Genomic DNA, 24,038 nt, shown 5'->3' with positions numbered 1-24,038 from the left:
CCAGGCTGGCAGGAGAAACTGAGTGTTCCGAATACTTGGGTTGACTTATGAAGAGAAAGTTTTGTAAGGGTTTGTCCACAAGAGTGTAGACCACAAAAACCTTTTTAAATGTAAAGTAACTGGCTTGAAGCACAAGTACTAAAACCAAAACTAAAATGCTTAGATTAGCCGATAAATTTAATCAGGCTACTAAGAAGCAGTAATAAATGCAGCAGAATAAAAGCACATAAACACTTAAGAGCACATAGCAAAAATAAGGTGATAAAGTAGGAAAAACACAATTACAGTAAAAGCAGCTGAATAAAGTGCACTTTTTTTATTATTAAGTGGAGGAGGAGGAAACTGAAGATAGTTCAAGATTAAGAAACTAAGGAGATTGTCCTTCCCAGATGCTCTCTCTGTACTCAGCAGACTGAGCTGATGAGATGGGACATGGAGGTGTGTCCAAAATCAAAGAAGCAAGGGGGTAGTCATTCCCAAATTATCTCACTGTACTCATTTGAGTGAGCAAATGAGATGGGAATGGGAGGAGTGACCAAAATCAATTTTACAGCAGGGACGGGCAATACCAAACCCACAATGTTTTAAGAGTACACCACCACCTGGGTGTGAGGGCAGGAAAGCAAACCAAGCAGACAGAAGAGGCCAGCAATAAACAATGAAACAAATATATAAATGCAGTGCAGTGTAAATCAAGTGCAAACAAGTATACTTATCATTTTGTTATATCAGATGGTTATAAAGTCCAACACAGTGAGGTAGTTAGCTCTGCAATACTAGCTCTGTACAATTTCACAGAATGTAGGTCTTTGTACTAGAAGTACAACACAGAAAATAATCCTCAGGCAATCAGGTAAACACAGAGGTGTTGGCCAAAAAGCTAACACCTTAAGCGGGCTGAATGTACAGAACACAAAACAACCCCCAAATGAAACTAGCTACTGAATTACCTTGAGAAACCACCAAAAAGCAGACAGAAGAGGCCAGTAGTAAACAAAGAAGCAAATATATAAATGCAGTACAGTGTAAATCAAGTGCAAAAAAGTGTACTTATCAGTTTGGTATATCAGATGGTTATAGAGTCCAACACAACCAGGTAGTTAGCTCTGCAATATTAGCTCTGTACAATTTCACCGAATGTGAGCATTGTTTTGGTGCTTTAGTTGTATGTTGTGATAGTAACTGGATTTATCTAGTTTAAATTATTTTTTTGCTTTGTTATGGCGTTCAGGGTATGTTTGCCTGGCTATTTGAGACTTGGTTTAATGCCACTGGACCCAAGCTTTGTCTCTAGTTATCATTATTGATCTAGTTTCTTTACTTAGCCAAGGGGCAACTTTTGATTTGATTCCAATGGTTCTAGGAGGTGCATGTATGTTGTAGATGTCTCGAAATGGAGAGTTAAAGAAATTAACTGCTTCCTCTAGGGAAGTAGCTTGAGGGGTGCCCAGTCACAACTGTTTAGTGCCAATAAGAAATTGGTGGGGTTTAAAGGGATTCTTGTTTCTTATTAAGCTGTAAGCTTTTGGCGTTTTGTAATACAACCGATGCCTTATTAAAAAGGTATGTTGATCGCTCAGGCTGTCTGTGAGACAGCCAGACTGAAGGGGGGGGTAGGTCAATGAATTAGTGTCCAGTCAAGGACGGATTATTTTTTGGTCAACTTGTCTATTCTTGTAGGTGTTTGGATGATTTGATGCAAGTCCATAGAGGTTTATGAAATTGGTGGGGTATTGTGAGGAGCAGGTGGTGACAGTCAATATTAAAATCACCCATGATGATAGTTTCTAGTCATGCTGAGTTGGAGGTCCAGTGCAGTATGTTTTCTACGGTAAAATAGTGAAACCACGACAACTGCTTCGAGAAACCAGTAACCACACCAAGCCTTGGAAGTATATCTTTTAATATACACCGACTAAGCGCTTTCACCAAATGATTGGCTTTATCAGAGTCAGTGTTACAAAAAAGCACAACCCTTTTATACAATAAACCTACTGACATCACAAACTCATTCAATTAAACAATAATTATCCCCCCATTTTTTAACCAAAAACACACCAGTTCATTTTAACAATAACCTTTTCTCATTTTGATTTTTAAATTAATTTAAAATAACATTTAAAATATTACATATAACATTCACATCTAAAACATTACATTTTAAGCACTAGTTTGCCTATTTGTTTACTTGGACATTGAACAAACATTAACTAATTATATAATACTGGCCCTATATTTCAAAACTGGTTTTATAGAAATGTAATCATTAATGCCCGGATGCCTTGTGGCATTTAATCTCAACTGCCACATTGTTTCCAACAAGGCTACTCTATTGCTAACATCACCTCCCTGCTCAGTAAACACCCTGTCTATAATAAAAAATACAAACTTTTTAAACCCCTTGCAACTAGCACTATGAAGGTATAATGCATTGTGTGGGTCCTTGTTCTTAACTGCTCTAACTTGCTCAATAATCCTTTCACGAAGTTTACGGGTAGTCATACCTATATAAAATGCATCTCAGGTTATGCATGAGGCCACATATACCAAATTCTTGGTGTTACAATTACAAACACCTGGGCAAGGTAAAGTATGCCCCCACCCTTTTACACACACATATGTTCCCTCTGCTATATACCTGCAACATCTACAACAACCACATTTTGTCATCTTAGATGTTCTATTCCTTGCCTCCCTTTCCAAAATACCTTTCAAATTATCACCCTTGCTGAAGACTATCCTAGGACTCATTCCTAATATCTCTTTCATAGTGCTACTTAAACGATATTCCCACATCTTGCATAAAACCATTATAATTTCTGTGGCTCTTTCATTAAATTTTAAAATAAAACATGATCCCAACGAAGTTAATGCATTAGGTACTTCAAGACATTTCACCCTCACATCAACCCCACTTACATTTTTCAAAATTGGTGAATATAAAGAGATTCTCTTCTTACAAACCTCCCTTTTCAAATTCAATAACAACTTAAGCGGGTACCCCCTATCCATAAGCATACCAATCAATTTGAACATCTCCTGTCTAAACAAACATTCATCACTCACTAGCCTAGAAATCCGCACCATCTGCCCCTTTGCTACACCCTTCCTCTGATGGTATGGGTGACAGCTGTTAAAGTGCAATAGCGAATTTGAATAGCTTTCTTTTCTGTATATAGTACTGGATAAACCTTTGCCACTCTCTTAAAAATTGCAATATCTAAAAAGTTAATACTATCGTTATTCCACTCAAAGGTAAATTTCAAAAAGCTAGTGGTACTGTTCAAATATTCAACAAGCTCAACTGCCCCCATCTCATCCCCTTTCCATATAATAGTGGGAATATTGTTTAAGTAGCACTACGAAAGAGATATTAGGAATGAGTCCTAGGATAGTCTTCAGCAAGGGTGATAATTTGAAAGGTATTTTGGAAAGGGAGGCAAGGAATAGAACATCTAAGATGACAAAATGTGGTTGTTGTAGATGTTGCAGGTATATAGCAGAGGGAACATATGTGTGTGTAAAAGGGTGGGGGCATACTTTACCTTGCCCGGGTGTTTGTAATTGTAACACCAAGAATTTGGTATATGTGGCCTCATGCATAACCTGTGATGCATTTTATATAGGTATGACTACCCGTAAACTTCGTGAAAGGATTATTGAGCATGTTAGAGCAGTTAAGAACAAGGACCCACACAATGCATTATACCTTCATAGTGCTAGTTGCAAGGGGTTTAAAAAGTTTGTATTTTTTATTATAGACAGGGTGTTTACTGAGCAGGGAGGTGATGTTAGCAATAGAGTAGCCTTGTTGGAAACAATGTGGCAGTTGAGATTAAATGCCACAAGGCATCCGGGCATTAATGATTACATTTCTATAAAACCAGTTTTGAAATATAGGGCCAGTATTATATAATTAGTTAATGTTTGTTCAATGTCCAAGTAAACAAATAGGCACACTAGTGCTTAAAATGTAATGTTTTAGATGTGAATGTTATATGTAATATTTTAAATGTTATTTTAAATTAATTTAAAAATCAAAATGAGAAAAGTTTATTGTTAAAATGAACTGGTGTGTTTTTGGTTAAAAAATGGGGGGATAATTATTGTTTAATTGAATGAGTTTGTGATGTCAGTAGGTTTATTGTATAAAAGGGTTGTACTTTTTTGTAACATTGACTCTGAAGAAGCCAATCATTTGGTGAAAGCGCTTAGTCGGTGTATATTAAAAGATATACTTCCAAGGCTTGGTGTGGTTGCTGGTTTCTCGAAGCAGTTGTCGTGGTTTCACTATTTTCTTGTTCTTTACCCTGGTTTGGGAGTTGTGGCTGTTTGATGTTTTCTACGGTGTTTACATTATTTCCAAGAGGGATATAGCATCCAATTATGTAGAGATGTTTTTGGGGGTTGATTTCTAGTTTGGCAAATAGTATTTCTGCGTTGTCAAAAGTATGAATGGCCAGATCAAGGGTCTCTAATTTGAAGATTTTTTTTTAATAAAATTGCTGTCCTGCCTCCCCTTTTTGGTTGATGTTCATAGTGTTACCCTGCTGCAGGCATCACACTTGGGTTATCCTGCCGTCAGGCGGTCACGCAGTCGGCCTGAATTCCAAAGTCTTGGTCCGGCATCGGTTGCTGTCGCTTCTTCCCTGACGTCAGTGCGCCAGGGGTATATAAGAGGCATCCGACGCCATTTTCTTCAGTCTTTCTTGCCGCACGGTGCCCGAAGCAGAAGCAGTTCGCAAGTGCCGGTCGGCCGACACCTGAGATTTTCGATTCGAATTTCAGTACGAAATCTTCAGTAAAGCCAAGTACCCAGTTGGGGAACCTTTTCTTGCCTCAGTCCGATGTCAGAAAAAGTTAACAATTGCATTTCTTGTGGGAAGCAAATACCTCATAAGGACTTCCATTCCTATTGTATTCCTTGCCTAGGCCCAGACCACGACGTCACAGGTTGTCGGTTTTGTGCTAGGTTTAATAAACGAACTATCAAACACCGTTTTGACTTTGCACGACATTACTTTGGTAGGAAATTTAATTATATCATGCCGTCGGAGCAGCCGACGACCGGCATACATAAAAAATGCAAGGATAAGGACAGGCAGCCTAGGAACAAGCCAGACCCCGAGGCCACTGCTGGGCCCGTCGCCGGTTCTCCGGTTTTCAGTGAGGTGCCTACGCAGCCCCTGACGACTGCAGAACTGGAACCCCAGACAGCTGCGGATTCTCAAGCGGAGTCTACTAGGCCGACGCAGCCATCTTCCGACACCAGAGCAGAAGTAGACCCCGGTGCAGTGGAAACACCTTCAGTTGCAGAAGGTGTCTTCAGACCGACTACACTCACCATTAAATCTTATGCTAAGCTTAAAACTCCTTTAAAACCTAAGAAGACTGTGCATCAGTCTACAGTTCAAGGCCCCATGCCTAAGAAACAGATGCTTAAGATGTATGAAGATTTGATTACCCTAATCAGGGGCTCCCATCCCCCTCCTGATAAAAGACCAAGACAAGAGGAGGATTATGCTTCCTCTGACCAGGTTTCAATTTCCTCAGATTCTTCTGAGGAACAGGATTACACTTTTCCACCTTATGAAGACTCTGATGCTGAAGACTCTATTCCCTCAGCATCTCCCCCTGAAGACTACTCCTTTGGGGAAACTTTACATACCATGAGGGAACATTTCCACTGGGAAGGCCAGGACTACTCTGATTCTAAGAAAAGGCTCCGAGAGTTCCTTTTACTACCCCAGCACAAACCTCTTGCTATCCCTCCAGTTTTAGATATTGTGGATAATGTTTACTTGGAGTCTAGTTTAAACCCAGACTCTCTACCTCCTGTTCCAGCCAAACCAGACAGATACTACAGAGTACCTGACTCACACAGATTCCTTTATAAAAGCCCTGTGGCTGACCCAGAAACAATTTCCCAAGGTCCTAAGGGAGCTAAAGCTTCTATGGCTAAAAATCCTGTGCCCTCTGAAAGGGATTCCAGAGCCCTAGATAGATGGGGAAAGAAAATATACACCTCAGCAACTCTGGCTATGAGAGCATTAAATTGTCAGTTTCACATGCTGAAATATCAGCAATTCCTAATGTCTCAAAACAAAAAATGAGCACACATACTGAACAGTCTGAATTCAAGGAAATGCAGGATCTGTTGCATGCTGCTGAACAGGTGGGCAAACATACTTTACAATGCGGATTTGATTAGTTGGAAGATTCCTGTAGAGCAGCTGTTACTGCCTCTGTCATACGTAGACATGCTTGGTTAAAAGAACAAACCCTTCCTGATCATGTTAAAGCAAAATTATTGGATGCAACTTTACAGCAGGATGTATTATTTGGTGTCAAAGCTGAAGAGGTTTTAAAGAAAATTGAGGATAAGGCAAAGTCTATGCAGATGGTCAAGGATTTCTTGCAGGTACAACCCCCTCGTTTCAGCAGAAATTGGCCAACAAAAAACTGGTCCTTTCCAGCTTCTGACAGATCACAGAGGGGCAAATACAGACACCCAAGGGGCAGAGGTCAGTCACAAGGCCCTTACAAACCTTGCCAATGGGGTACTGCTACCCAGAAAGGAGGAGAAGACAGGCCCCAAGCTAGCAGAAGACAAACACAATGACTCAATCCTCAAACTACCAAGCAGATCTCTCCTGGCAGCTCCCTTGGGAGGAAAATTAGTATTTTTTTCTGACAACTGGCACATCATCACAAAAGACAAATGGGTCCTAAACATTGTCTCTCAAGGATACAGATTCCACTTTCATACCTTACCAAGGATAAAAGGAATGCCAAACCTGCCACCAAATCAATGGGCAGAGGCACAAAAGCAAATTACAGCTCTCATGGACATGAGAGCCATTCACAGGTACCTACACAGGAGCAAGGACAAGGATTTTACTCAAGACTCTTTCTAGTCCCAAGAAAGGACAAAGCATGGAGACCCATTCTGGATCTTTCAAATTCTGAACACCTATCTGGAAAGTACCAAAATTCAAGATGCTAACACTACAGCAGCTTCTTCCCATGCTGGGCAAGAATGCTTGGCTAGTAACGTTGGACCTCAAGGAGGCGACCTGCATGTCCCTATCAGACAAAATTGCAGAAGATACCTCTGCTTCATTGCAGGTTCAATGCATTATCAATTCTCTGCACTGCCCTTTGGCTTATCTACTGCACCCAGGGTCTTTACAAAATGCCTGGCACCAGTAGTTGCATACCGCAGACAAAGAGGAATTCAAATATACCCATACCTGAACGACTGCCTTATTCAAGCAGAAAGCAAGGACATTCTTTTAAAGCATCTGGCATTTGTCAAACACCTTCTAAGTTGCCTAGGGTACACAGTAAATGAAAAGAAATCAAAACTAGTGCCCTCACAAAACATAATATTCCTGGGTGCCAGCTTGAATACAACGGCCCAGATGGCTTCTCATGCCAGACAAGCAACAACAGCTGACTCAATATTTCAAAATAATGGCAACAAAGACCCAACTCCCTGCAAGAAAAATTCTGCAGGCTTTGGGATTCATGGCATCTTGCATACTACTAATACCATTTGCAAAACTGCATATGAGGAAATTACAATGGTACCTGAAAAGCGTATGTACTCAGCACAGCCACAGCTTGGAAACAATGATGCCACTCATTCCCTGCTTTCAACAGGAGTTTCTGTGGTGGGCACAGGCATGTCACCTCAACAAGGGTCAGCCTTTCACCTTACCCACATCCAGGCAAACTATGAAAACAGATGCATCGGACTATGCCTGGGGAGCACACATGGCAGGACAGTGCATTCAGGGCAAATGGACTACAGATCAGAGGCATCTGCGTATTAATCAAAAAGAAATGCTAGCAGTACAGAATGTCCTAACAGCTTTCAAGGACCTCTTACACCCAGGCAACTCGAACAATTCCACAGTAATGTGGTACATAAACAAGCAAGGGGGCACACATTCCTACCTTCTATGCAGGCAAACAATGACCTTGTGGAACACTGCACTGTCTTACCAGGTTCAATTACAAGCACAATTCCTGCCAGGAAAGAAAAATACATTGGCAGACGACCTAAGCAGAAACATCATGGATCCACACGAGTGGAAACTAGATCCACAAGTATTTGCAATGATAGCTCAAAAATGGGGACGCCCAGACATAGATCTGTTTGCAAGCCCCCAAAACTACCAACTTTAAAATTTTGCACAAGGACATTCCATCCACAAGCTTGGAAAGTGGACGCCCTCTCATTCAGTTGGAAAACATTAACAGTGTATGCCTTTCCTCCACTGCCTCTTCTAGCAAAGGTACTGCTGAAAGTCAGATTAGAGGCCACAAATGATACTTATTGCACCAGACTGGCCACGCCAGCATTGGTATCCAATTCTAAGGAACATGACCCACAGCCCACCACGGATTTTACCACAAATGTCTTACCTGCTCACTCAGCGAGACAATCAGATTGTACACAGCCAGCTCAAGACTTTAAATCTGGCTGCATGGCAAATTACCTAAGCAACCAGCCAACACCTCTATCCAAAGCTGTTATGGATGTCATTCTGGAAGCCAGGAGGCCCAGCACCAGGAAAACCTATTCAGACAAATGGAAAAGATTTTGCGCCTGGAACCAGGTTAAAGGCCAAAATCCCCTTGATCCAGACATTCCTCAGATTCTACAATGTTTAACTGAGATGTTGCACAAAGGACTTTCCTTTTCATCTATAAAGATCCACGCCTCAGCAATTTCAGCTCATTACAGCATGGATCCTCCTTTATTCTCACATCCACTCCTAAGATAGTACCTCAGAGGGGCTAAGAACATAAGACCGCCAAGGAGAGCACCAACACCTACTTGGGATCTCAACTTTGTTCTGGAAAAGCTTACACTGCCGCCCATTGAACCAGCTTTTTCAGCTGATTTAAAATTTCTTTCATGGAAAACTGCCCTGCTACTAACAATAACCTCAGCTAGAAGAGTCTCAGAGCTACAGGCACTAATGGCAGTGGAGCCTTTCCTAATTTTTCATCAAGACAGAGTCTCTCTACGAACTAACCCTTCCTTTATGCCAAAGGTGGTATCCAGTGTGGCCCTAAACCAAACCATTTATTTGCCCACCTTTTTCCCAAATCCCAGAACAAAGGAGAAAGACTCCTGCACTCTTTGGACATTCACAGGCAATTATGTTACTACTTGGATAAAACTAAGGCTTTCAGAAAATCTGATCAGCTCTTTGTAGCCTATGCTACAGGATCACAAGGAAAAGCTATCTCAAAACAGACCATTTTTAAATGGATAGGGCATTGCATACATTTCTGCTACATGCATCATGGGAAAACAGTACCTGCTAACATTAGGCCCCACTCCACCAGGGCTACAGCTACATCAGCAGCCTTTCTCAGGGGAGTGCCAACCAAGGATATTCTGGAAGCTGCAACTTGGAGTTCAGTGCACACGTTCACCAAACACTATCACTTACCTCTATATTCCAAGACTAGAGCTGGTTTTGCCACTGCAGTTTTGCAGGGCCTACTAGCTTCTTATAACCCTGTTTAGCTCCACCTCCCATCCTTAGCTTTGGGATTCAACCCAAGTGTGATGACTGCAGCAGGGTAACACGATGAACATAGTACAGTTTTGTACCTACCATAAATGTAGATGTTCGAGTGTTCACCCTGCTGCAGTCCAGGTTACCCTCCCTCCATCCCCTCTGAACTAGCTGAACTTATCCATACCACTCTATCCTATACAACCTCTGTGGTGTATTTGCTTGTGCCTAAAGGTATTGTTTTATTTTTATCTAGCTAGATATATATTTTTTGCCTACCTACTGGGGGAACCTGACATCTGGGGCAAGAAAAACTGAAGAAAATGGCGTTGGATGCCTCTTATATACCCCTGGCGCACTGACGTCAGGGAAGAAGCGACAGCAACCGATGCCGGACCAAGACTTTGGAATTCAGGCTGACTGTGGGACCGCCTGACGGCAGGATAACCCAAGTGTGATGACCGCAGCAGGGTGAACACTCGAACATCTACATTTGTGGTAGGTACAAAACTGTACTTTCTGTCTTTCTGAAAAGTATTGTATCCGGGAGGTAGAATTTGATTGTTACTCTTGTCTGGTTTTAGCCAGGTTTCAGTTAGAATAGCTATGTCTGGAAAGTACATGAAAATGTCATGAAAGTCATGTTCATAGGTGTTTACTAGGCTAGCGACCACAAGGGCCTTTTTAAGCCTAGCTATGTATCCTAAATCTCTGACAACTTTTTGTACCCTTGATAAGTATAAGCATGGGGCCTGGGAGATGAACCATTTACAAGTTACCTGTTTGCATTAGAGACATAAGTGCCAAACCAGGGATGAATTTCTGGTTTCCAATCCAGTTGTCCAAGTTGCACTTGAATTGGGTTAGGGCGGAATTCTGCTTCACATGAATGGGTAGCCTGTTCTGTAGAGTGGGTAGTCTCTGGGATACATACCTATCTCTCCAGCAGGTCCTGTTTATATCACAGGCAAGGTTTTAGTCTTTAGAATGGGTAATTCTGGTACTGTTTGTTTTGTGGATATGCAGGAGGTCCATCAGAGTGGGGTCTGACAGTGCCCTGTATGCCAGGCATAGATCTCCCCTCAAAAGCTTGTAGGAGACTGAATACAGGGATAGGGCCTTGAGGCAGTCTGCATAGGACATATTACTTGCACCCTGTATTCTTTTAGTAAGGAATCCCTGTGGACATTCCATTTAAAGTATATGTAAACTGGATTTGAACCCCGGGTTACCTGTTCTCTTTCTCTAAATTCAGTGCACTTACACATTGTACCACAGAGATAGGTAGTACTAGGCTAACTGCCCCTGTCAGCCATTTTAAGCCCAACCAATTACCCCATGCAAGAATCAAACCCTGCACCTTGTGTCTGTAAGGCAAGCACCTTAAGCATTACACCAACCTTGTACCTTATTTGTAATGTTCCTAACATTTATGATGAGGAGTAATAGGCTAGACGTATTCCATTGAGTTAGTTGCTGGTGTAACTTGATGTACAACAACAGGTCCTGGGTTGGCATGGATGTCTGGAGAGTTGTAATTGCAGTTTTAATTGTAATAGAAGTTTGAGTAGTTTAGATAAGATTTTATGTTTTTGAAAGGATTGTGATTTTGGATTTGGAGGGAGGGGTTTATTTGTGAGATAACCTGCATTACTGGTGTTGTATAGGTTGGGAGCAATAGTAATGGTAAGAGGTGATAGCTGGTGTGGTAAAGCTGCGATTCAAGTAGTGCAATTTGGTATGATAGATCCCAGCATAGCACGTTTATTTTAATAAGAAACAGTGAATAGTTAATTTGACCAAATGTTCTTTTTAGTTCTTTAAATGGAGCCCTACTTTAAGAGGTCTTTATGCTTATTGATGTGTGTTGTCTGTGATAAAGAGTTCTATGGACTTGTAACACCTTCTAAACTGTTGTGAGCAGTTAAGGTGGTTATTTTTATTAGTGTAAAACAAGACCTAGTTGTAAATTATAGTCTTAAATACTGTGACTACAGAGTTGAGATTATCTGTACTAGGGGTCTTGAATTACAAAGCTGGTCAATGCCATTGTACATTTCTGTTCTAAAAGTTTTTTTTTAATGCAAACAGAGTGCAAAATATTTCATTTAAGTGGCATAATGTGAGAGGTGTTTGGCTTCTCATCAGAGTTAAATGACATGGGCAAATTGCTTAAATACAGTGATGTTGATCATGAGTTAAATCACATTAGTACACCATGGAACCATCAAACCTAACAGAAATGTTATTTTACGATAGTTATAGGAGAATTTATCTTGGTGAAAGTGTTTCCACTTCCAGAATGATGGCCCTTCATTTCCTAAAGGTAAATAAGTGTTGGAGCAGGGGGTGAGAAATACTTTAGCTGGGAGTTGCTGTGCTTGATCAACCAATTCAGAATGTATCTGGTAGCTATGTCATACCCATCGCTGTCCTTCCCAGGTAGAAAACACTTGTGATATTAATCTAAAGAGTAGAGCCTGTTGAGTGTTTAAGTCATCTGTGTTGCCAGTCGTGGAACACTTTGGGGTTAGGCTTGTCTGTGTATAGATTTTGAGAGAACAGTTGATTTTCTTTATATTTGTGCACCCATAAAGTTGAATGCTTTCAGGTCAGTTGTCTCACCTTATAATTAATTTACCTAATCAATGACCTTTCAGTCTGATGTCAGTTTTCATTCTGTCCTCGACTGATGGGTTTGGATCTGAGGTGTCAGATCTGACTTGGCCGATGTAAAAGCCTGGGGCAACCCAGAACTCTTGAGCTTCTCCCTTACCCACAATGCATCCTCCCCGTTACCTCAGATCTCGTTTGCTGCTGCTGTTAGGTGAAAGACACGGTTGTTTGACTCTCGAGCTACTTGGGATAGATAAGTACTTGTATTTCTTCTACTATAATCTTTCTTTATTTTTCTCTTCATTTTACTAGAGTGCTCTGAATACTATCATTATCTCTTTCTCCCTGTTTTCCTCTTCCATACCCCTTCTACGTTTATCGTAGCCTTACTACCTTTGAAGGTAGTCCTTTCCCCCCTTTTCTTGTTGAAAAAAAAATTCCCAATATTCTTGATAGTTTTTGCCTTCAGTTTTGTCGTTGGCTTTTGTTGATCGTGATGCACTTTCTTCTGTGTAGTTCCTATAGCCATTTGTTCTTAACATGGCTGAAAAGGAAAAAACACCCGTGGGTTTTAAGAAGCATGGGAAGTACAGACAAAAGATTCCCTTCTCTGACTCGCATTCCCTTTGTGTCTACTTCCTTGGCCCCCACCATTTTCAAGAGAGTTGTGCGACATGTCATGCCTTCAACCCTCAAGTGTTAGTGGAACACAAGAACAGATTAATCTTGAAGGGGGTTTTACCATCTTCCTTTGGTGATGCCATCTCTGAAGAGATGTCCAAAAAGTTGTCTCAGTCATGTCTGAGCTCGTCTGCTTCCTCGAAGACCTTGGAGAAAACTTCAAAAAGGTTTTCCTTGGATCCAACAGCTTCCTCGGATCCATCCAGGAAAAAGAAAATTAAATTATCTGATCCGACCCCCTCAGATCAGACAAAAGTAAAAAGTCTGTCTTCAGATCATACTATCTGTTTCTTCGGATCTGAAGTCTCTGAAAACTAAGTATTCATCAGATCCGAAGACATTGGCGCTTCCTAGACTACGGGACGTACATCTAGGATAAGGTACTCCCCATCTGTGGATCCTCTCCTATCGAGAGTGCCTTCTCCTCTTCTTTATAGACCAAATTCTCCTTTCAGGCAGTCCTGTCGTTTTTCTAGGTGCCTCACTGTAGAAGATGTGGAGAGGGTATTGAGACAGATACTTTTGGCGCAGAGCCACCCAGTTGTTGCTTTGGCTCCTACCCCTTTGGGTCAGGAAACCCATATATCCAAGACACCACCTTCTCTCACTCTTCTTCCTCTGACACCCCTCTGTGGGTTTGGAGCCCTTGGATCTGAGTTGTCCAGTCCCGTCTCCTTCGGATCCAAAGATCACTGTATCCTCTGATCCAGAGTTTGCTTTGAGCTCCTGGGTGCTATCGGATCCAGAGAGCTCTCAGAGCTGATTCTATCCTGTCAGATCCGAGGTGTTTCAGTCAACTCAGAGGGCTTCTGAGCCATCTCTACACCTTGAAGCTCTGGCAAGGGTCCATTTGGCTCTGACTTCTGCCTGTGGGTGGCCTTCCTCAAAGCAGGGAAGGAACAAGGATCAGAAAGCTCTCCTTTCAGACCTGGGTTCCTATCCCTCTCTGGGAAAGTCAGCTTTTAGGTTTTTAGAAGAGCCTTGTCAGCTTACATGACCCAGATGGGTCATATCCCCTTGGGTCCTATATCTTCCCCTGCTGTGCGTCAAGTCTCAGGTTACCCTCCCACAGGAACAGCCGGTACCAAAGTCTCAGGAGAACCAATTGGGTATTTCTACCACTTCTGATACCTCCCCAGATTATTCCACTGAGGAGGTCCCTCAGAAGAAGACATGTAAGAGGAGACATCTAGATTCTCTTGAATCTGTCACCGAAGATGCAGATTAACGAGTGCAAATGGTCCCCATGGGTTACTCCTGTGGATGACTTGTTCTGAGGCATCCTTGAAATCCTATAACAGAGTGGTGGCTCCAGCAATCCTTCAGCAGGATCAGTGCTCCTGGAGGCATTTGGTACCAACCTATCTATGTCTTTGGTGATTCATCATGCCGATGAGCTCCTTGAATTGGGCATGGAAGGAGCCTGACACCTATGAGTCCATACCAAGGAAGCCTGATAAAATTATGACCCCTACAGAAGACGAACACTTCTAGTCTAAGTGCCCCCCATTGATGCGATGGTCATAGCAGAGGCCACCAGAAAGGAACTAGCTGATGAAATTGCTTCTGTTCATCTAACCAGCAAGGAGTTGCAGGCGATGGACAGGTTTGGGAAGCATGTCTGTGCTACAGGGACCTTCGCCTTTAGGTTCCTGAACTATCTGGCACATTTCACCAGATTCAAAGGGATCTGATAAAGAGAACGCTCTGATACCCTTGCAGGAGCAGTGTCTGAGGAGGTGAAGAATTCTGTCACCTCACAGCTGGCAACCCTACAATTGATATCTAACTCGTACATGAGGCTTATTTCCAATGTGGATAAAAAAGCTAGGAAATCACTCCACTGGTCACTCACAAGTACAAAATAAAGTCCGTTTTGTTAAGCGCTTTTCGTCTCTCCTTATAGGGAGATTTCTTCAGATAACAGACTTGTACAAATGCAAAGTTTAAATAAAAAAGTCATCAATCGTGTGACACAACACACGCCTCCATTTAAAGACACCCTTCCCTATGAGATCCACATATTAACTGTAACATTTATTTCAATATTTTACAAGTAATGTTTTAAATATACTCTTACTAAAATATTTAGCCTAAAATTCAAAATCAACATTATTTATTTCATGTATATTTTTATTTTTAATGTCTTCATTCTGATGAAAATTAAAATAATTTATTAAAATATTAAAATAATTTATCCTGACCCATTCTGTCCACATGACAGCACCTTACAACCAGAGGGTATAGACTCACTCACACCTTTCATGAGCCTACCTCCCTAGATTTTTCAATTTACGAATACACAGGATAGAATACACTTCATTCAATCCTGGAAAATGGCATGCGTCTGTACGAAGCTGCCACCTCAATTCAAGTTTCTCCAACATTAATGAATCGGGACCACCTCTTCCATTTGAATTCACAGTCAGTAGCCCTAAATTTGAATGTATGATCTGGAAATGCTTCAACATGTCTAGCTAGTGCACTTTCTTTTTTCATTTTGGAAATATAAACGCTCATATACTCTTTCCCTTAATTTGCGGTCCGTTTTTCCAATATAAAAAGCCGGACAGTGTTGGCACTGAGCCATGTAAACTACTGCTCTACTCTGACAGTTGAACTTATGTTTGGTCACATATTTCTGTTCCCTCAACGTGAAGCATTGGCCAACCTGCATGTGTTTTCAAAAGTTACACATATTACATTTACCCATACCTGTTTGTGTACCTACACCTTTTGCCTTGTATTGTAATATATTTTTCAGGTTTTGCCCTCGTTGGAACACTATTCTTGGTGCTTCACAGAATTTATGCCTGAGAACATTGTCATTCATAATTAATGACCAATTTTTGTTAATAAGGGAGTATAAAGCTGGAGCACTGACACTATATCTAGTAATCAGGGCTGTAGTACTGTATTCTCTTGTCGTTGGTACCATACTCATGTCCCCCACATTGTTACCTCCTATCGTACCCTTAATTCTCAAAATCAGTTTGTAAAAACTACCGGCCCTCTTCTCCTGGACTTCTGTAATCAATTCATTGATTAGTTGTTCTGGATAACATCTTACCCTAAACGCATTCCTCAGGTTATTGCATTCCAACACAAATTCATCATCACTGGTCACCATCCGGGCAGCTCTTACTAATTGCCCCTTGACTACTGAATGTTTTTGCTGTAATGGATGGCAACTAGTAAAGTGAAGGAATGTGTTGGAATATGTACCTAAAGGGCTGAGGAGTTGGCAATACCCTACGGGTCTAGTAGAGAGGGTCTGATTTTCATAAAGATCTGTTACAATTATTCAAAACAGTGTAAGAAACTTCTCTGTGTGGAAGATTTTCAGTCCATATATTTCTAGTTAATCACTGTATATTAATAAGATCAGACAACAGTAGTAGAAGTAGCGAACGTAAACTTGTCAAGTCAAAAAGTAATAATCGAAAATATATAATTCTACAGCATTACTCCAAGCAAGGCAGGCAGTCTGTTTCCAGTCGAAAATCCTTTATTAAGTACACAGACAAGCAATCCAAGTAAAACAAAAAGAGTAATGATTTCCTCACAAGCTTTCTAAATAAATAAATAAATAAATATATATATATATATATATATATATATATATATATATATATATATATATATATATATATATACTTTTTATCAGGCATGGGAGTGGTTTATTGTGCTGTAAAACAGTGTTATTGGTACACATGTTAAATTCACATCCCTTCCCCCATCAGTGTGACATTCAAGCTGGTCCTGCCCTACCTAGTAGCTGTCATAATAATATATAGCCCTAATGTACTTTAATGGTACATCTTATTTAACCAAATTATTAAGTAGATTATTAAGTCTGTGATTTTATACAAGGCAATATACTACATGGCTGGAAATATATCAACCTTAGTTCATTTTGCGATCAAAAAGTATATATAAATATATACATATACATTTTGCATGTAAAAATCAGTTTCTATTTTCATAACCTATTGTTAACAAAGATCGCTTTCGTCCTTTTAGACTTCTTCAGGTCTGTGTACAAGAACCCTAAAAACCTATATAATTGTATAATTAGTTAGTATTGTTGTTACCATCATTTGAACCCTTTTCTGATTAACATCTTAGGTGAAGCCCCATCATTTGTTTATAGGAAGGCCAGGAATATTAGAAGTAATAGAAGAAATATTAGAGCAGGCGGAGCAGCTGCAGATAATTTATGGAGAGAAGCAATCTGAACATACCTGTGAGATCGTATATAACTCTGACCGTGACTTTAAAATATATAATTATACAACGATGAATATTGAACAGAGCTTGGTGGATTTTTTAGCCAAGGGGCAGAGTTTTGTTCCTTCATTCAAATTGGACATTGCAAATACACTTATAGACCTGAAACTTTTCGTAAGGAAACTAAACTTTAGGGTGTTATTTGTTCAAGATAATGTCATGAACGAGTATAAACTGGCTGGTATATTTTATCCACCTTTACACCCTACTTTGCATCTTTTCGAACAAATTTGTGAGTTGGACTTAAGAAGCACAATAGAACAAGGCAACAGGCAGAATATATTTGTCCAAAACATTAGTAAGAATGAAAAATTGTTAGAAGGGCTAAGACAGGGAGCGATACGTGTAATGCAACCCGATAGGGGGGGGGGGGGCGGGTTGGCAATTATGTTTACTGAAGATTACATCAACAGGATGGAAAATGTGTTGAACAGTGAAACTTATGAGGAAGTCTCTAGATCAGAGGTTAATACAGCTTATTCAAGAATTAAATCTTGGTTAAATGACCTGTTCATTGAGGCTAGGATTAATATAGACCTCTTCAACTATTTAGTAATGCCAGCCCCAAGAATTCCAGTACTTTTTGGAATACCAAAGGTCCATAAAAGTATAATAAATGCCCCCATGAGACCGTTGGTGGACGCAAGGCACAGTATCACGTACTCCCTGGCAAAGGTCATAGATCAAAAGTTGTAGATATGTGACCCAGGAGAGTCAAATTTGCAAAGACTCCTGGACCTTCCTCTCAAGCATTAATGCAATAGAGTTTAACCCCATTTACAATTTTATCATAGTTGACGTAAAAGACCTATATTCTTCTATTCCTCATATAGAAGGAGTAGAATGGGTAAGCTATATGATGCACAGTAAAGGAGCACCTGAGGATGAAGTTTCTCTTGTATGTGAACTCCTAGACATAGTGCTACCACAGAATTTCATAACCTTCAACAACCTTTTTATCAGGCATGGGAGTGGTTTATTGTGCTGTAAAACAGTGTTATTGGTACACATGTTAAATTCACATCCCTTCCCCCATCAGTGTGACATTCGAGCTGGTCCTGTCCACCATGTGGTGCCAACCTAGCGAACTTAGTAATGGCATATTGGGAGTGGCATTTTGTGAGAAACAATGAGGAGATTGCCAACCGGATTATCCATTATACTAGGTTCTTGGATGATATTTCTGATTTTTAATGGGGACGAAAAACAGGCTACAGATATGGTTACTTATTTTAACAATACAACCCAGTTTTTTTACATTCACATTTACTTTCAGCACTGAATCAATAGCCTATTTGGACGTTAACCTTAGGAAAGACATCATTACCAGCAGTTATTGTGCACAAATTATCTGGAAGGAAACATATTCCAACACATTCCTTCACTTTACTAGTTGCCATCCATTACATCAAAAACGTTCAGTAGTCAAGGGGCAATTAGTAAGAGCTGCCTGGATGGTGACCAGTGATGATGAATTTGTGTTGGAATGCAATAACCTGAGGAACATGTTTAGGGTAAGATGTTATCCAGAACAGCTAATCAATGAATTGATTAGAGAAGTCCAGGATAAGAGGGCCGGTGTTTTTTACAAACCAATTTTGAGCATTAAGGGTACGATAGGAGGTAACAATGTGGGGGACATGAGTATGGTACCAAGGACGAGAGAATACAGTACTACAGCTCTGATTACTAGATACAGTGTCAATGCTCCAGCTTTATACTCGCTTATTAACAAAAACTGGTCATTAATTATGAATGACAATGTTCTCAGACATAAATTCTGTGAAGCACCAAGAATAGTGCAAAACCTGAAAAATATATTACAATACAAGGCAAAAGGTGTAAGTACACGAACAGGTATGGGTAAATGTAATGTAATATGTGTAACTTTTGCAAACACATGCAGGTTGGCCAATGCTTCACGTTGAGGGAACAGAAATATGTGACCAAACATAAGTGCAACTGTCAAGAGTAGAGCAGTAGTTTACATGGCTCAGTGCCAACACTGTCTGGCTTTCTATATTGGAAAAACGGACCGCAAATTAAGGGAAAGAGTATATGAGCATTTATATTATATTTCCAAAATGAAAAAAGAAAGTGCACTAGCTAGACATGTTGAAGCATTTCCAGATCATACATTCAAATTTAGGGCTACTGACTGTGTGAATTCAAATGGAAGAGGTGGTCCCGATTCATTAATGTTGGAGAAACTTGAGTTGAGGTGACAGCTTCGTACAGACGCCTGCCATTTTCCAGGATTGATTGAAGTGTATTCTATCCTGTGTATTCTTAAACTGAAAAGTCTGGAGAGGTAGGCTCATGAAAGGTGTGAGTGAGTCTATACCATCTGGTTGTAAGGTGCTGTCATGTGGACAGAATGGGTCAGATAAATTATTTTAATATTTTTAATAAATTATTTTAATATTTTAATTTTCATCAGAATGAAGACATTAAAAATAAAAATATACATGAAATAAATGTTGATTTTGAATTTTAGGCTAAATATTTTAGTAAGAGTATATTTAAGGCATTACTTGTAAAATATTGAAATAAATGTTAGTTAATATGTGGATCTCATAGGGAAGGGTGTCTTTAAATGGAGGTGTGTGTTGTCACATGATTGATGACTTTTTTATTTAAACTTTGAATTTGTACATGTCGGTTATCTGAAGAAGTCTCCCTATAAGGAGAGACAAAAAGTGCTTATAAAACTAACTTTATTTTTTACTTGTGGGTGACCAGTGGAGTGATTTCCTAGCTTTTTTATCCAGTTTGTGTTTTTTTGGCTTTTCTGGTGTTTGCTTATTTCCAATGTGGCAGAAGAAACCTCAAGGGGCAGTAGGTTCAGGCATTGCCATCAGGAGACGCACCTTGATGTGCTTGTGTGACTTCATGAAGCCTTTTAAGTCTACGTTCAACAATGCTCATTTTGACGGCATGTCTCTCTTTGGCCCCAATGTGAAAGATATGTTGTCCAGGTGTGCGAAGGATGGAAAGACCCTTTCTGCTATGGACATGCGTTTTTCCACCCCCCCCCCCAATGATCCTTCTCAAGGAGTCATCTGTGGGGTGGAAAGACGTGGTTTAGGAAATCACAAGGATCTTTCCAGGACACACACAGAGAGTCTTGCCCCAGAGGCAGAGGGGAAAAGTCAAATGGTAGACATTGCCCTTGTGGCAGAGGAGACCCGCATCACCATAGGTCCAGAGAACCATTCTTTGGCAAACCCTTCCAGTGCTCCTGAATGGAGACCTGATTGTCCCCCTGTAGAGGCAATCAGGGGTCCTTTGTCCCTGCACCAGAAAGCCTGACTAGAAATAACAAAAGATACTTGGGTGCAGAGGACTGTATCCAGAGGGTATATAATTCCATTTTCCCTCCCTCCATTTTTTAGACAAATTCCTGATATTCCACCCAATCAGAGGGATTAGGCAACCATTCAAATACAAAAGCTGCTAAACAAGAGAGTCATCCAAGAGGTCCCCCCAGACCAGAACGGATCCGGAAGTTACTCAAGATTCTTTTAGAGGCAAAGAAAACAGGGGACTGGCAACCAGTTCTGGATTTCAGCAGCCTAAACAGATTTGTTCGAAAGACAAAGTTCTGGATGGTCACGGTTCAGTCCATTCTTCTGTTTTTGGAAAAGGATAATTGTATGTGCTCAGTAGATCTGCAGGATGTGTACTATCTTATAAAGCACTCCTCTTTGGTCTCACCACAACCCCAGGGTGTTCACCAAATGTATGTCAGTGGTAGCAGCTCATTTGAGACTACAAGGATTTCATGCATTTCCATACTTAGACGACGGCTCCTTACATCTAAGACCAGGCATCAACTCATCATGGCAAGAGAAGTCATCCATGCTTGCACAAGGTTAGGAATAACCATAAATTTTGAGAAGTCAAATGTAGAGCTATCTCAAATAATTCATAGGAGCTCTCCTTGACACAAGGTCAACAGTAGCCTCCCTTTCCATTCCCAGAGTTCAGACTTTAAGGTAACAAGTCTACAAGATACTTTGGAGTACCACGATCTTGGCCCACCTAGTTCTGCAAGCTCTAGGATCAATGGTGGCAGCGATAACCCTTGTTCCGCTAGCCAGGTTTTATATGAGGATTCTCCAGTAGATGTTGGCATCAGTGATAGATTCTTCAACTACCCTTGTCAGCTCCAATACGAATTATCAACCTGTGCAAGAAAAGTCTGATGTGGTGGATCCAATGTTATCAGTTGCTACAGGGTCGTCCATCTGTCCCCCTCATAGCCCAAGGCCATAGTGACCACAGACACTTCCCAGCTAGGGTGGGGGTGCATTACCTGGGAAAGACAGTCCAAGGCATGTGGTCTCCTGGAGAGGCCAATTTGCATATGAATGTACTGGAGTTGAGAGCAGTGCTTTTCATGTTGCAAGCCTGTAAGGATGCTTTGCCATTTGGTACATCAACAAACAAGGAAGAAACCAGATCATACCTTCTGTGTTGAGAAGCACTAAGAATGTGGCAATGGGCAATATCTTCCAACCCTTTCTCTTAGCAACGCATATGTCAGGGAACTCCAGCGTGCTAGCAGTCAAGCTGAGCAGGTGCATACTTGTTACCTCATGAATGGTCCCTCAACCAGAAAGTTGCAGAACAAATATTTCACAAGTGGGGCCATCCTTGCTGCAATCTCTTTGCATCTGTCCTAAACAAGTGCAACAGATATTTTGCCCTAATCCCCCCACTGAGGGAGTCACCGAGGGGATGCTTCTCCACAATTGCCCCCCCCCCCGGATGACTTGATGCATATCCCCTAATTGCAAAGTTCCTTCAGAGAGCTTCCAGGTTGAAAGACCAAGGTCATCCTCATTGCCCCCTTTTGGCCTCAACAGATTGTTTCCCTTCCTGTGGCCTCACTTAATTCACCAGGCTTGGATTCTGGACCCAGCTCCAGACTTTCTCACCCATGGGCATGATACATCCAGACCTTCCGAACCTCAAGTTTGAGAGCTTGGTTTCTCCAATTCCAGTAATAGCCAGACAATCGATGCTTTCGTCCCCTATTCGTCACATCTTCTTGTATTCCCTTAAACCATCCACTAGGAAACTTTATGCTAACATTGATTTGAACACTGGGCTATTCAAAAGCATGCAGACCCTTTCTTGGCCCCAGTTAGTCGTGTGCTGGAGTTCTTGGCACTGTTTTTTAACCAAGGTGCCAGTTCTTCAACAGTGAGAGTCCAGTTGGCAGCAATTTCTAATTTCCACATTGGGTTTGATGGCAGTTTGCTAGCCTCTCATAAACTATGTAAAGCTTTATTGCGTGGCACAATTCTTCTTAAACCCCCTTTTAGAGATCCATTGCCACAATGGGATCTGAATCTGACAACTGCATTCCTTGATTCTTCCACCCTTTGAGTTTGCCCATGATTGTGACCTTAAATTTTTGTGTTAGAAGACCTTATTTTTAGTTGCCATCACATTGCCAGACAAATATCAGAAATTCAGGCATTGTTGTTGAAACCTCCATATCTCGTTTTCCATAAGGGTAGAGTTCCTTATTAACCAATGCATCCTTTTTGTCCAAGGTAGTATCACATGTCAACATTAATTGGTGCATCAGTCTACCAGTCTTCTTCCCGAATTATTCCAACAAAGAAGAGTACTTGTTGCATTTGCTAGATGTGCATAGACAGTTACGTTTCCATCTTCATAGGACAAAAGATATCAGAACGACTGATAAAATTGTTTGTATCCTTTGTTGATTTGAGATTGGGCTCACCTGTATCTAAAGTCACCTTAGCTAAACGGATTACTGACTGTATTTCCTTGATTTACAACAAGTTAGGTATGACTTGCCATACAAAGTATGGGCTCATTAAACCAGAGTTGTAGCTACTTCCTCTTCAGCTTTCCACTCAACAGCTTCCATGGGTGATATTTGTTGAGCAGCAACTTGGGCTTCCCCCTCAAACTTTTATCTCTCATTATAAGCTGAGTGTGGTGTCCAGTGGTAGGGCATTTTTCAGCTCAGTGGTGCTCAGAAATATCCTTCCTGAATCCACCCAGGGATCTAAGTAGCTGGAGACTGCCCCATCAGTTGAGGACAGAATGAAAATTGAAAACATCAGATAAAAAAGTTATATACTTACCATAACATTCCATCTGTGTTGTCTATTTCCATTCCTCCTTGACTCCCCTTCCACCAACCCTTTTTATGTTTATTCTGGAAGAGCGAGCAGATGTAAACGTTTTGTTATATTTTTCGAACATTACCAGCTCCAGATGTGGCATTGCCTCTTTTCTTTCTCTTTGTCTCTCTCTTTATCTGAATTATACACATATATGTATAAAGTTGTAAAGGTCCATCTTTATAGATTGCAAACAAGGTCTGAGGTAATGAGGAGGATACATTGTGGGTAAGGGAGAAACTCGAGAGTTCTGGGTTGCCACAAGCTTTTACAGCGGCTGAGTCAGGTCCAAGGCCTCAGATCTGAACCCCCATCAGTTGAGGAGGAATGAAAAAAGACAACACAGATGTAACGTTATGGTAAGTACATAACTTTTTTTTTACCTGCTTCATGTTGTGCATTACATTGCTTAGAATAACATTTACAGTAAAAACTAGAAATTTTTATTTTTTAGTATTGGTAATATTGATTGTCTTTTCAAAGACTAATGCTAATAGTTACCTGACTTTATTTTACTAGACACTGCATATAACTGTGACCCACGGATAAAAAAATTCAAAGAAGAAGAAAAAGCAAGGAAAGAAGCAGAAAAGAAAGCTAAGGCAGATGCTAAGAAAAAAGAACTTGAAGCCAAAGAAAAGGTATGATAACTGGTCAGCACTGACTAGTTTCACTGTCATAAACTGGGCAAATGTAATTTGTATTTTATTGTACAGTTATTGCCCTTAATACATCACTT

At 40.7% G+C, this 24,038-nt stretch overlaps 1 protein-coding gene across 1 annotated transcript in view; it reads left to right on the top strand.

The window, feature by feature from the left end:
- The window catches only part of DNAJC2 (DnaJ heat shock protein family (Hsp40) member C2), a 1,234,748-nt gene that overhangs the window by 580,575 nt on the left and 630,135 nt on the right, over positions 1-24,038 (top strand). The window contains exon 12 of the mRNA XM_044088515.1: positions 23,819-23,940. Within this exon, the coding sequence (XP_043944450.1) occupies positions 23,819-23,940 (122 nt within the window). The remainder of the gene's footprint in view (positions 1-23,818; positions 23,941-24,038) is intronic.

Source organism: Protopterus annectens, chromosome 11.part0 (genome assembly GCF_019279795.1).
Source record: "Protopterus annectens isolate FY-2018-M chromosome 11.part0, PAN1.0, whole genome shotgun sequence".
Lineage (NCBI taxonomy): Eukaryota > Metazoa > Chordata > Ceratodontiformes > Protopteridae > Protopterus > Protopterus annectens.
The sequence above is the reverse complement of the archived record's forward strand: the minus strand, read 5'-3'. Positions and strand labels throughout refer to the sequence as shown.